This window comes from Numida meleagris, chromosome 11 (assembly GCF_002078875.1).
Source record: "Numida meleagris isolate 19003 breed g44 Domestic line chromosome 11, NumMel1.0, whole genome shotgun sequence".
Taxonomy (NCBI): domain Eukaryota; kingdom Metazoa; phylum Chordata; class Aves; order Galliformes; family Numididae; genus Numida; species Numida meleagris.
In genome coordinates this window covers 19,951,376-19,966,223 of record NC_034419.1, presented here as the reverse complement: position 1 = coordinate 19,966,223, position 14,848 = coordinate 19,951,376, and the positions used below count along the sequence as shown (strand labels likewise).

Genomic DNA, 14,848 nt, shown 5'->3' with positions numbered 1-14,848 from the left:
GAAGGAAAGAAGGAAAGAAGGAAAGAAGGAAAGAAGGAAAGAAGGAAAGAAGGAAAGAAGGAAAGAAGGAAAAAGATAACAATTCAGGTAGACCTGAATGGACTTTCTGCAGAGAACTCAAACGTTTATCAGTGCATGATGCAGTCATAACCTGGACTAAAACTTGACGTAAGAGAACACAAGTCACTCATTCCATTCTTAAAGGAATTAGACAGTGGTGGAGGCACCTCTGGCCATTGGAGGGATCACAGGTTTTGCCAAGCAGCAGAACCTTTGGTCTAGGTCCCACTTAGGGCTTGCTGCTGCCTGACTTTATAGACAGTACTCGCTGTGCTGTTAGGCTTCCTTATACCTGGATGGGTGCCACCATCTCCTGGCAACCCAGCTCCCAAGGTATTGAAAATGCTGATGGGCTTAACCACGCTGTCAATGGGTGCTCCCTATAACCTGGCACCAGAGAAGGAGAGGAAGAAGGGGGCAGGGATATATATTAACACTGTTTACATATAATGGATATTTGCTTTATTGCTGATTCTGCTAACCCTACTGCCAGGTGTCAAGAGCCAGCAATACTGGTCACATTCGTGCCTCCCCTCATGTTACTGTCTTCAAGCAAGAGTCTTCAGATAGCTCCTTTCTTCTAGCTACATTTTAAGACTAGATATTCTCCCCAGTTGTTTCCCTTTGTCACTAAGCTCCTACAACCTCCAGTTGTCATGATACAGAAGAAGCCCAGAGATAACTCCTTCCACACACCTATGGCCGAAGACAAGGGCCTGGAAAGGAAGAGTGATTTTCATACGGATTCTTTGAAGAGTGAAAAAAATAAGTCTGATGCAGAGTACAGAGCAACGTTGCAAGTATGGCAGAAAGCTAGATGCTAGCCTTTAGGTTCATTGTGGAAACACCCAGCCTTTCAAGGGATTCACTGAGATAGTTTTATGAATGCATCTCCCTTTCTACCACCACATTAACCTACATCAGGCAAACCAAGGCCTGGGGAGGGACAAACACCTAGAGGACATACCTCCATAGGGGGTTGTGCAGCATGCTCTTCACGGTGGCATGAAGGTTTTCTGAGAAAACTCATGGAGATGAAGCACAGGGGTTGAGTTATGTGGAAATGGGAAGGGGACAGAAACCCAGCTGCAATTTAAGAATTAATTTCTCAAATGTCTTGCAGAAGAGCCATGCAGATGGTCCTGTAACAACACTAGAACATGTTGCCTTGGACTGAACTTCAAGAGCTGTTTCCATCACACTGTTTGACCCAGACTGTACATCACATAGGTGCTAAGAGAGTGTAGATCAAACAAAGCAACAGGCTTAAAAATAGCCCCAAGAGCAAATGGAAAGCATTTAGAGTCAGATCAACAATTTGTACCACAGTGATAAGAGTCTGAGTATTCCTAGACTGGATGCCTTTGGAAGAAGAAAGCACTGACTGGGTATACAGGGGATGCTAGGAATGTTGTAGTAGCATCAGCTAGTTTAAGAACCTATTATAGTTGGAAATTACATATAGCAAACCCTACATTAAGCCACTAGGCAAAGGAACAATTAAAAATGCTTTCCTAAATCTGTCTATAAACACAGCAGGGAGTTTGACCTGAAGAACTGAAGGGATTCTCAGAAGAATTATAAGAAAAGAGTGTGATTAATCTATGTATACCTCTAAAAACTATAGTCTATCAGGTACTCAGGAAATAAATTAACACAAATCCTAGGACAAGTAAATAAAGCCATAGATGGAACATAAAACACATTTCTTCAATGCAGAATACAGATCTGCCTCCCAGCTAACTTTATGGGAAATTCAAAGGTATGCAAATACTCTCTAGTTTCAGCCTAAAATCAGCAATATGTTACAGGAACTCTACCCTGCTGGCAAAATGGGGAAGTCTCTAGTGAGGTGGATAACGTGTAACCAGAATAAAACAGCATAAAAGAAAGTAAATTCAGATCAGATGTGGCTGGATTTTTTGTCAATGAAAAGACAAAGCATTTTGGCTCATCATTTAGGTCTTTATTGTATCAAACGCTAGCCAGACTGGAGGGGTGCTTGTCACCTTTATATGGTGGTGTACTGGGGGACACTAAGGATAACTTCATACAGAAACAGTTCTTAGTGCTGTGCTTCGGAGAAGGCAACACTGGAGGTAGAGATATTGCACTCTTATCTCAGGTACGAAAACAAAAGGCAGCATCCAGAAAACCGGACTGCAACCCATGGAGCATGGAGGGTGCCTGCACCTCACACAAACAGAGGCAACACTAATTTCAGCCACAAAGATGTCACAGCAAGCAGGGGAGCTACTGTCTCATGGTAGCCGTACACAAAACTGCCTTTGCTGCTCCTTATCCATTTCCACTGGGTAGGCTTAGTTTCCAAGCTTCATTAATCATTCAGTTTTGCAAACCTTTAACCTTCACATACATAACCCAAATATGTGTTGGAAGTGACAGGTTCATGTTGCTTTGAGGAAGCACCAAATTTAGATGCCTTTCAAGGGACAGCTCTTGATTTATAGAATTACACAGAATCCCCAGGAGAGCTGCAATCCAGCTCTTCAAGAAAGGAGCCTGGGAGAAAAAAGATGTGGACTGCATTTCCTCTCACTTATTCACAGACCCAGCCTGAAAATGTCACTTGTTCTTGCAATGCCTCAGTTTACTGTTGGCACCACTGTGACATCACTGTGAACTGCTACCATAGTTCATAATAATTACAAAAGGAGCATTAAGAAGTAACTCAGCTCAGAGGCTGACACTTGCAAACTGCTGTAAGCCACTGACAGCAACAGTAGCACTCTTGTGCTGTGTACCATCCAGCTACAATGCCTCACCTAACCTAAACACAAGGAGTCTGCAAAACAGGACGCACACATGCGAAAATGCACAAAGAGATGTAGTTAGTCCATGTCAACATGGCAAGGCAGCAACACATGTAGGAAGGGAGCTGCTGATTCGGTGTCTTAGCTAGTTACCCTACTTTTGAAATGCGAAGGGTTATTTCCTCAGTACTCTGGATTTGTGGCTTACACAGAACTAATGATTCAGCTCCAGTGAACAGTTCTTTGATCTGCCTGTGCTGCTTTTAAGCTTTACAATCCTATTCCAGACATGGAGGCAGATTTGTTCTCAGTCCCATAATTTTTAGGCTGGATCAGGACACCACTCTGGTTCTCATCATGGTCCTACAAAGCAGCTAGGCCAGCTCAACTGAAAGCAGGCACTGGGCTCAGAGAGGAATGTCTGTCACTGTCACCACAGTACCATCTCATCAAAGCTTGGCTTGTGAAGGCCCATTTCAGATGCCCTGGCATTGCTCAGAGCAAGTCTAGAGCATATACATGACTCAGTGAGGAATCCTTATCCCTGCAGTCAAAGAATCCCTACCGCACAGAGAAGCTGATGTGCTGCAGGTGTACCCTTTACCACTTGCCCCTTCTCCCAAACACTTCTGTCAAGAGGCACAAAAGGGACATGAAACCCAAAGTTGTTCAGTTTGAACTGCCTAGGACTATGTTCACGTGTGTGCTGTGTTAAGTTCTACAAGTTTTTAGGTCTTTATGCTATTGTTCTAAGCAAAAGATTTCTGGTGGTGTGCTTCATTATACATTGGGAAACATTGACTGTTGGAGGAGAAACTCTGAGCAAGCTGCAAGATATTTCTAGGTCTTAACATCAGTGAACTTAATATCCATTTGGAACAGGGTTGTAGGGCTTAGTTCATTATCCTTTGGAGACATAATTGTGCAGCATCATCTTTGCCTTGCAATTTACATTCATCAGCTGAGCTGTAGCAGCTATACAGCCTGGTTTTGTATTTACTGCATTCCTGGCACCAGCCTGTTTTTCAGAGTAGAGGATATGAGAGGTACTTCAGTTATGCACTGCAATTGTATATTGCTAGCATTTTGTTGAGCACTTGGATTTGGGAAGGATGAGATGATGAGGCTACAAGACAAGAAGACTTGGTGAGGCAGAAAGCCAGAGCCTCCACTTGGCTGCATGGTCTCCCTCTGCTAAGCAGAGGCATGCAGAAAAGCCTATAGTGCAGCCTCTGGAATGGGAGCTGGGAAGGACCAACGCCACAGAGTTGAGCGCAGGGAGTAAAGGTTACTGAAAATCTGGCAGCTTGGCCATGTTATAATAATCACTTGGACTTTGTTTTAGAAACTTGATGGTTGAGGGACCTGCACCCCCTCTATTCCCTATTCCCAGAAGTCTGTCTCCAGACACTGTTGTCAACCTCAGAGTTCATTTCCTAGTTAAACAAACAGCAGTTAATTAATACAAGACAGGCAACGCCTTGAGACACTGTCTCCAACTTGTCTTAGACAGGCCATGTGACACTGGGGTCCCTGTGTTTTGTCTCTTGGCTAAGACATATAAATCACAAGAGGAATTACAAAGCATGGCACTGCATGTATGCAAAAGCAGAATGGGCCTGGACCACTGGAGAAATGTACTCTGCTCCTTTGCAGTGTGGAGCCAGGCTTGTTCACAGGGGATGCACTGAGCAGCTAGCATTGGTGAAATACTTTCATTTGCTCTGCTATACCTGTGTAGAGGAAATGAGAGAGAAGGGAAAACTCATTGCTTCTGGTGTGTTCCTCCAGCAGCGGGAACAACCATGAGAGGCACTCTGTGATCTTCAAGAGATGTTCACAAACTGGAACCAGGAGGAAAAGGACAATGAAATACTTACTTCCAGCAGGAGCAAAAAAGCATGAAGTCTTTCTAGTGCATTTTGTTAAACAGTAGTGCTGTTCTCGAACAGTGATTCAAAGAATGCTCTTTGGCACTCATCAGCTACAAGGAACACAACACTAGGGGACATAAACTCAGATTCCTGATGCTAAAGAAGAGATGCATCAGACATCTAAGAGTAATGAACATTTCTCTATTTCCTTTGTCTCTTGCAGTCTTCAGTTGTTTCCTGGTAAAAGTAAACAGAATTAAGCTAAAGATGCAAAAAGAAGGTCACAGAATGGTTGAGGTGGACATGGGACCTCTGGGTCCATCTGGCCCAACCCCTGTTCAAGCAGGGACACTCAGAACATGTTGCACAGACCCATGTCCTGGTGGCTTCTGAAGATATCCAAGGAGGGAGACTCCGTTTCCTCTTTGGTCAGCTTGTGCCAGTGCTTTAGATCACTGAAGGCTACTTTGCTACTGCTAAACTACTGTTTTAGTTTCCTATTTCAACACTGCTATATAAGTCAAACTTAGTGGATTCCTGTCGGTAAATACTTCTATGCTTTGTTCATAAGGTTGAGTCATGACATAGGACCCAAATAGTCTAATTAGCAATTTTCAGCTTACAGCTAAACATTTTTCTTCCTTCAAAGGTTTTTTAGGTCTTTGAGATGTTTGCCAGTTAAGTAGATGCCACTGATATGAGACAGTATTCTCTGTGGGAGTAATGAACAGTTTGTTTTCTGAAGCCATGTTTATGGCTATTTTCTTTAGCACACAGTAAAGCTGTTTGCCTTCTTTGCTTCTGTATGTTTTACAGCAGTCAGAACACTTTGGAATATGACCATTTTGATAAAGAATCCCCATTTCCATTTAATTGAGAGTACTAAACACATGTTACAAGCCTCAACAGCCATGAAGTTATCACTTAATCAAATTTAAGCACTTTCTGCTTCTCTGACAAATTCTGGACCTGTAAAAATCAACAGATATTTTCTGGATTTTTTCCATAAGACGACAGTTTTTCAAACTTGGCATTTCCCTTACCAGCTGTTACGCTGTACTATTATATTAGTATATGAATTGCAGAAATACCTTGTCATAGAAAGGACTTCAGGATGAATAGCAAAGAATAAAAATGTGGCCCCTATCTTTACTGAAGGAATGTGTCAGTTCAAATTGCTCTCTTATTCTGTTTCCCATCTTGGCACGACACATTTCTTAATTGTCTCTGGGTTTTGCTGTTGACAGAAAGAAGGCCAACCCAAAGCTTCCCTCATTGCCCAGGAGCTGATGTCTTCAGAAAAAGCGTGAGTTTACTTTTACAGCCTGTCTGTTGCTCTCCTGAAACTGAAGCTATGCAGGCTACCCTTATTTATTCAGCATTGGTTTGATGGCAATTAATAAAAGTTTGTTTCTGTTTCCAGATACGTGGAGATGCTCCAGCTGTTACGTATGGTAAGTAAATCAAATCATTGAAACCTAACTGCCATCTAAGAATCACAGAATCGTATCTTACTTAGCTGTAATTTAGGAGACATAAAAGCATCGAAGGGACTGAGATGAATTTGAGGAAGAATGGCTTACACCTGAATTATGCTTTCTGAAGCATGGTAAAGGAGTATGCCACTAATCTCCTCTTGCTACAGGGAAAAGGGCTGGCCAACAGCACTTACAGGGGCTCTGAGACTGGTGTAATGTGCACAATAGGTCCAGATCAGAGAAGGAGATGGTGAGGGTAAACCCTCTTTCTTCAGAAAGAGTCAGACAGGAGCAGTGCATTGAGACATGGAGGGTTGGTTTCAATGGATTCACTCAGTTTCCCATTAAGTTTCTTTTTTCTGATAGTGCAATTCCAGTGATAGTCAGTGTGGCCTAGCTTGGGATAGGGCAGTTGTAATAGCTGGAGCCCACACTCTGACACAGGTAGTCACAGTGAACAAAACTAGGGCTCTAGGCTCAGACGTTCATGAGGCAACACACGTGTCTATCAGGAATCATTTGCAGTGCCTGATGGAGAGTTCCTGTATGGTATAAAGCTGCTAGTGGCTGTGTTGCAGAAGATTTTCATTGTAGCGGATCTGCCACTGCTTCCCTGGTCCACAGCCTAGACAGCAGTGAACATCTTCCTTGGATCGAAGTTATGAGACAGTAGGGAATGACAGCCACTAAACCAAGCATGCTTACTGCTTGGAAAGAAATTCCCTGAGAAGGCAAAAAATAGCCCCATGTTATCCTTGTGACTCTCAAGGAGAAAAAAGTAATGAGGTCAGCACTGTGTTGCTGCTTACTCATTGGACCTCACAGATAAGCCACAAAAGCTGAAGAGCCTTTTAGCAGCAGAGACATGAAGGAGAGCAACCTTAAATGTGACAAACATCTTGCAGACAGTTGCATTTCAGCAAATCAGAAACTGTCAAGCTGATTAGCTGGAGACCATATTTTTAGCTGCTAAGCTAGAGTCCACCACTGTTTTGATAAATTGGTGGTAAATTGCTTGTCCATTTGCCTTATCTATCCCCATTTTCTCTGACTGCTACATAGCCAAACACATTATGTGACACTCGTGATACATGCTTACATGCAGTTTCCATGTTACTGCAGCTTCATGGTTTAGAGATAGCAGTTCTCCAGCATGATCTACAAAGGTGTTTGCAGGTGGCTGAACACTCAAGAAATGCTATAGGGGGTATAGCGGAAATGCTAAGTCATGGCCGGAAACAGTGATTGAGCACCTGGTGGGAAGACAGGGCCAGCCCAGGGGAGCTCAGGTGCATGCAATGTACCTGAGTGACCAGGAGGGGTGGAGCGAGGATCCACTCCTTCCCAGACCTCATTTAAGGGTTGGCAGTGGAGGCAAGGATATCCTGCTGGAGATCTCTGTCTGCCTGAGGCTTTCCAAAGGTAAGCAGCTTTTTTTCCCCCCCCCTCACTGAGCATCCACAGCTGTTACATTTGAGCTCGTTCTCGTTTGCTGCAGCCAGAGAATTTGCCACTGTGCTATTATTGCTGTACTTTCCATTGCATGATAGTATTACAGGGGCTTAATTCAGCAGCAGGAGTGCCTTTATTTTCCTGAAGAGCTGGGTCAAGCATAGACTATTGCTTGCAGTGTTGGAGATGATGGTGAAGGCATCTTCAGCTCCACTGTGCACTTGGAAGGCGTCAAAGGCAAGCCCAGTGCTTCACTAGCTGCTCTGCTTGGTACGTTGTGGAGTGCACCTAAATGTTAGGCTGAACCAGAGTATGTGTACAGTACGCTACACTTTAAGAGAGGGTCTAGGAGAGGCCTCTCCTTTGTAGTATAGTCTAGCTCTGGAAGATGAAAATGGGTCCCTAACACATCTTGAATATTCTTCTATATAGAGATGTAAATCTTGCAATGTGCTTCATTGCAATTAGCTATGCTGTTAATGACTGCGCACCCTTATGGCTGCTATAGCACTATGTTACTGCTAGGATGGCTTCCTTGCCTGTGCTGTAACTGGTCCAAGAAAGGGATGCTTCAAGACCTTCCCAGTCCCTTCAGGATTCTGCCCTCTTCTGCTCCTTCTGGGGAATGTGGTGGACTTAGTTCTGAAGCATGTGTTTACACACAGAAACTTAGGCATTTTAGTGGCAATCCTGTTTACTGCCTGTAGAAATCACTTGGAAATAATAAGAAACATAATTTTTGCTTTCTCTTCCAAGCTTGCAGCTTCAACATGGGGTAGGGATTCTAGTTTGTCTTTGCTAAAAGTTTTTTGTTTAGAAGCATTTATAGATGCGAGTTCCTGCTGTTACCCACCCCAGGGTGCACCCCTTCTGGTCACGCAGGTGCATTAGTGGCACCTGAGCTCCCTCAGTGAGCCACACCTCCTCATCTGGTGCTCAACCATTGGTTGAGGCCATGGCCTGGCAATTTGCATGCAGGCATCAAGGCAACTGTCATTGTTTTATTGATGCTTCACCATTAGGTTATGATTAGCTGTTTAATTTATCAGGGGAAAGATACTGGTAACTGCTATAGGAACTGGGAAAGTTTTTTCTCTTTCAGTTGATCATCTTTTTTTTTTATTTGGAAGCACTTATTTAGGTTTTAAATATGTTATAGTCCTGTATATACTGTCAGGATTGTTCTACTGAAACCTCTCTTGCTGGAATTTTGTTGCTCTGCCTGCTAGTTCCACTGGAATACAAAGATCTTCTCAGTGTTCTGCATCTGCTCATTATTTCTTTAGTTATGAAAGTTAGAGGACCAAAAGGGGACTTAAAATACAAGATGGGCCAAAAATAAACCCTTGAATGAATGCAGTAATTTGCAGAATTAAGCTAGTAAGTTGTGAAGTGTCAGTTTCCTGGTCTCATTTCTCATTCTCCAAGTTAGAAAGTTCAGAAAGATCACAGTCTCTTTCAGAATGAGCTTTTTGAGTGTAAAATTTTTGTTAATGTTTCTTTTTTCTGCCGTAGAAAAGTATCCTTCCTTCTCTATCACCAAATACATTCATTCAGTTAAAGGCTATTAGAGATTTTCTAGTGGACTCACCAAGAAAAATTCTCATAGGACTTGATTGTTTCTATGAGTTTGCTGTCTTAATTGTGAGGATGTATGAATGGCACCTTGGTTAGAGACTGAGGGAGAAGAGAGGAATATTTTCACTCTTGACTTCTAGTTCAGGCACTCCATGGTTCAGAAGGGGTTTAAAATCTTTATGGGAATGGGATCAGGGATTTCATTTGTTTTTTTCTTTTTTCCAGATGCCTTTATCCCTAGCATATCCCATCTCTTCTCTGCTGGTGTTTGCATGACAGCTATGTACTGTAGTGGCATTCAGAAATAACCTGCAGGTTTCTCTATTGCAATCACATTTGATCTAGAAAGCCCCCATGACAGAAACTTTACCTTTCCTACACCAGCTACAGCTGGATCTTTATATTCACCTGTTGCCCAGGGTCATGTTTAGAACACCTAGAGAAACCTCTACTAATTTTACAACATGTAAGTCCCTTAGACTGCAGGGGTATTATTGCCTAGCTGAAGCTTCCCAATACTGTCATAGTATTAAAGGTTACAATGAACTAATTATTCCTTTCTGCACACTTGAATGACATTAGAAATAATCACATCAGTAGAAAATGCCACTTTGCTGTGCACTCAGTGTTAACTCACATCCCACTGGCAGATGTCACAAGCAGTCACAGAATCAACAAACTGCCTTCAAGGTGCAGCACCCCATTGATGGCCAGCTAGGACCAGAGGCTTACTTGTCAATGTATTGCAGCTCAGACATGCTTCTCTCTGTTCCACCTCGCTCTCATCACCACCTTTCTCAAGAAAAATGCTTCGAAGTGCTCACTGTCAAGTCTCAAATCCCATCTTCTTAAATAAACCCATGTGTTGGTAATAAAGGTGAGGAACTAAACAGCATTCTAGCTGCCTTCAGGAAGGAAAAAAAAAAAAGGCTTCTCTTAAGCCTGCTCCAGGAACAGTTTCCCATCTCATTTCCAGGCCCGACTGGAACAGATATTCATTCAGGAGAACAAAACCTGTTTGGCCGTCCAGTGGAGACTTTACTAAACTGATTTACTGCTGAAATGATGGTATTTCCATCCACCCCTCTGCTGTTGAGCTGAAAGTGTGGAAACACTGTGTTAGTTCCCAAATCTGGCATCAATTGGTGTGGTAGTAGTGATAATAATCTAAGGGGTTAACTGTTATTTGCCCTCACTTAAAGGTAGTGTAGTTCCCTAAAGCTGAGAGTTAAGAATTCATTCTGGAGCGGGCAGATGGGACTGGTGGGTCCTGGCAATCCAAAGAAGACCCTGATGTCTTGTTACCAAGTTGATTAGCCTTTGCCTGTTGTATTTTGGTTTTTGGGTTTTTCTTTTTTGTCCCAGTAATGTGGACTGCACTTGCCAACTTGTTCTCAGTGCTTGGTTCTAAAAAAAACCAAAAAACTCTTGCAGGGTGCTTTCTAATATTTCATCCATCACCTCAGAGGAATCTGGGTTATTTGCTTCCCTTCAGCCAGTTTGTTTCCAATAACTTTATTAAATGTATACAGACCAAAGTTACTGTGACTTAGACTGCCTCGGGATCACAGAATCCTTAGAGTTGGAAGGGACCTTTAAAGGTCATCTAGTCCAACTCCCCTGCAATGAACAGGGACGTGCACAGCTAGATCAGGCTGCCCAGGGCCTGATCCAGCCTCGCCTTGGAAGTTTCCAGGGACAGTGCATCCACCCCATCTCTGTACAACCTGTTCCAGTGCCTCACCACCCTCACTGTAAAGACTTTTTCCTTGTATCCAACCTAAATCTGCTCTCTTTGAGCTGGCTCATGTCCATCTTCCCATCCACCAGTACCTTAGGTCTTTTTTGGCTGGGCTGCACTAAATCCTTTATTTCCCAGGTTGCGTTGGTAATGGGGGTTGCCTAGACCCAGGTGCAAGACCCTGCACTTGAATTTGTTGAACCTCATGAGGTTCACTTGGGCCTGCTGCTCAAGCCTGTCTAGGTCCCTCTGGATGGTGTCCCGTCCCTCTGGTGTGTGGGCTGCAGCCCACAGCTTGGTGTCATCAGCAAACTGCTGAGGGAGCACTCAACCCCACTGTCAGTGTCACTGATGAAGCTGTTAAAGAGTATTGACCCCAGCACTCACCTCCTGGGGGACACCACTTGTCACAGATCTCCATCCAGACACTGAGCAATTGACCACCACTCTCTGGACTTGAATTGGCAGCCAGTTCTTCAACCACTGAACAATCCGCCCATCAAATCCATCTCTTTCTGATTTGGAGAGAAGGATGTTGTGGGCTACTGTGTCAAAGGCCTCTGTGAAGTCCAGATAGATGCCATCAGCATCTCTTCCCTTGTCCACTGATGCAGTGACACCATCAAAGAAGGCCACTAGGTTGTTCAAGCAGGATTTGTCCTTGGTGAAGCTGTATTAGTTCTCCCGTATCACCTCTCTGCTTTGTGTGCCTTAGCATAGCTTCCAGGAGGATTTGCTTCATGATGCTTCTCTCTCACAGAGCTGAGACTGACAGGTCAGTAGTTCCCAGGGTCATCCTTTTTACCCTTAAAAATGAGTGTGATGTCATCTTTTTTTCTGCTCACTGGGGACTTCACCCGATTGCCATGACTTCTCAAATATCCTTGAGAGTGCCTTAGTGATGACATCAGCTAATTCCCTCAGGACTCTGTGATGCATCTCATTGGGGCCCATAGACTTGTGGATGTCTAGGTTCCTCAGGCGCACACAAACCTGATCTTCACTTACAGGGGGAGGAATGTTGCTTCCTCAACCCCCTCCTACCAAACCAAACATTTGAGGGCTATGTGACAAGCAGTTATCAGAGAAGATTGCTACTAACCTTCTTTGTCATCTAGCCAGCTTGGGTTATGCTTTCACTTGCGTACTTGAGCAAGGATAGGCATAAGACAGGAGTAAGCTCTGTAGGCTCACATATCCTTGAGTGAGACAGTTTTGTGGCCATTGTGTCCCAGATTGAACACTCAGATTGGAAGACTTCAGTTCACGCTTCTGTACTAAGACAGTTTTGACTCAGCAGGGAATTACATGAACTCAGTGTTTGGTATCTTCTGTGTTTAGATCTGGGGCTTGGATGACAGACTTGGAGACCTTCAGGTTGCTGTGATTGATTAGTGTTAGTGAAACTGCAAAAGCATTTCGCATTTGACTAATGGCATCCCAGGCACTCAGCATTTTAAATGGTGACTTTTTTCAATTTTTAATTGGATATTTATAGTGCTTACTGCATGTTCCTTTTTCTTTTTATTCTTCATGAGAAGGTGAGCTATCCAGGCAACTGCAATTGTTAATTTGAGAATTTGGTATAATCAAGAGGCCAGCAATTAGCAACTAATTAAATCCACTAAGATGCTATATGAAAGGAGTGTTAATCTTGTTGCTCCTCTGTGTTGGAAAGTGGACAGATACAGAGTTGTTTGATATTAATTTGGAATAGATGACATTTCTAGAATGTAATAAGTTACTTAAGTGCATTGGTAGTGAACTTTCTATGGCTATTTACTTCCCGAGGCACAGAAAAGTGGAAGAATCTTGTAGTTTCTTCTCCCTTTCCCTAGCTTTGATTAATGATGATGACTAAGGACTTCAAAAGTTTGCAGATTCCTTTCAGTTAGGAAAAGACTCCATTAGATGGATTGACCGGCTTAGATGGTTGGAAATCACCTGGAGTGTACAGCTGCTGAAATACATAGTCTTCCCCACACAGAAAAACATGGGAACTGGAATAGCACAACACTGAGGTTATTTGTTGTACTGGGGCAAGAGATGTGGAAACTGGACAAAGATAATTAGGAAATGCAATACTACTCCTTGAGACTTATGACCTTTTTTTCCCCAGGATATAGTTAATGATGATGTTTTTCTTTTTCACTATCACTTTTTACCTAGTTCTAGTGACTTTTCAGAAAACAAATGCTTCATCTGTCATAGTTGCTGGAAAAACCGCAGCTTATGTGCAGCCTTCCTTTAGGCTAGTATCAGATTTCCAGTCATTCCAGTTCATAGTGACGCTGTGCACACCTCACAGTTGACAGTGTAACAGAAACTAAGAACTTAAGAGGGGTTTTTAGTCTCCTCATCAGGAACCGATTCCTACAGATTAAGAGAGAAGAAGCTTGCAGTAATCTGTCCAGAGGCTCTCCTGCTCCTTACAAAAACTTTCAGCAGGACCACAGTTATATCAATTAGCTCTCCAACATGCTGAAATCAATATGGTTACTTTGATTTAATCAAACTGAAGTGGACTATTTAATGTAAAATATGGATTCCCCAGTGAACCATAGTCTGTGAGCTCCTTAGCTCTAAACATTGCTGGGTTTCACTCCATTATTACTCAATGTACAATAAACTTCTTAATTAACAGAAGTTAGACTTATGAGAAATATTGTGTTAAGTCCCAGTACAGCCTAGGGAAGAGCATAAGATTCTCTAAACGTTCAGAGAACAGAATTTGACTTCTTAGTAAAAAATTTCATGATCACTAGATCCTGATGGAGGAAGATACTCAGCCTGTCTCACCCTAGTTCCAGGCCAGATAAGAAGCAGCTTGGCACCCTTCAGTGCACTGTGCAACCTTAGAGGTTTGTCTTGATCAAGCCCCCGCTTACTTTCACAGCACATTTGGCTGTACCATATGTAACACAGTGGGGCAGGAGGCCAGGAAATTGTCTCTGCGTGGGGAAAATCCAACTGCCTTTTCTAGAAACTCAACCAGCAGAATCATGTTCTCAGCAGTTTCTAAAGCAGATGATTTTTTTTTTGATGAATTGACTTCTATAGGCAGAGAGACAAATCTTTAATATCTTTGGAAAACTTTAGTTTCAATAACCCACTGTTTCCAGGGTAGCGTGGTGGGGGGAAAAAAATGCATTCACAGCATGAATCTGTCCAGCCTGGTGGGGCACTGAGGCTTTCCTTTGCACCAGATTTTGGACTGAAGTAGAGCTCAGCTGTGACAAACAACTCCAAAAAAAAAAAAGCCACAAAATAAGATCTTTAAGGTCCATTCCAAATTAAACCATTCTGTAATTTCTGATATGATGGCTTTAGCCTGAGCAGGGCTCTAACACTAGCTCTGGTGTGACTAGATGCTTGGGCTTTTTATGTGGTTATGAGCTATCTGACCCTTTAGGACATCACCAAAAGCCCCTTTTGGGACTTCCTTTTTCTGAGGATGCAGTGTTAGTGTATCCATAACAGATAGTATTTCTATAATAAATTGAAGTTGCTTTCCCAAGAAAGCTATATTCTGGTAAGTCTTGTGGCCTTGACTATAGACCAGATCAGTCTAGATCATGTCATATCAGTATGCTCCCTCCTGACTTAATAGTCAGTGGACGTATGTATATTCAGCTAAGTCCCTGTTGAAGTGTTTTTTAATGCTGAACTTTAACAAAAAAAAATTGGCTGAGATTTTTTCCCTTATGACTATTGGAACATTTTTCCTTGCTGAAACACAGTAGTACAGCAGTTCTCAATCACGTTAAGAAACAACCACCAAAACCTGCTCCAGGTAAACTCTCTCTTCAAACTGTGACCATAGAATAAGCATTACTTTAAAAGGCTGACATCATCTTATACAAGCTGGATCCTCATTTGTCACTATAGGTC

The 14,848-nt window shown here is 42.8% G+C and overlaps 1 protein-coding gene and 1 long non-coding RNA gene across 10 annotated transcripts in view; one reads left to right on the top strand and one right to left on the bottom strand.

Annotated features, from left to right (window-relative positions):
• Window positions 1-14,848, bottom strand: part of LOC110405032 — a 111,368-nt gene that overhangs the window by 48,946 nt on the left and 47,574 nt on the right. The gene's annotated exons all lie outside the window — the stretch shown is intronic.
• Window positions 1-14,848, top strand: part of FGD5 (FYVE, RhoGEF and PH domain containing 5) — a 113,684-nt gene that overhangs the window by 57,075 nt on the left and 41,761 nt on the right. For all 9 annotated transcript variants that reach the window (XM_021409897.1, XM_021409894.1, XM_021409902.1 and 6 more), the window contains 2 exons: window positions 5,956-6,014; window positions 6,132-6,162. In XM_021409897.1, coding sequence (XP_021265572.1) covers window positions 5,956-6,014; window positions 6,132-6,162 — 90 coding nt within the window. The remainder of the gene's footprint in view (window positions 1-5,955; window positions 6,015-6,131; window positions 6,163-14,848) is intronic.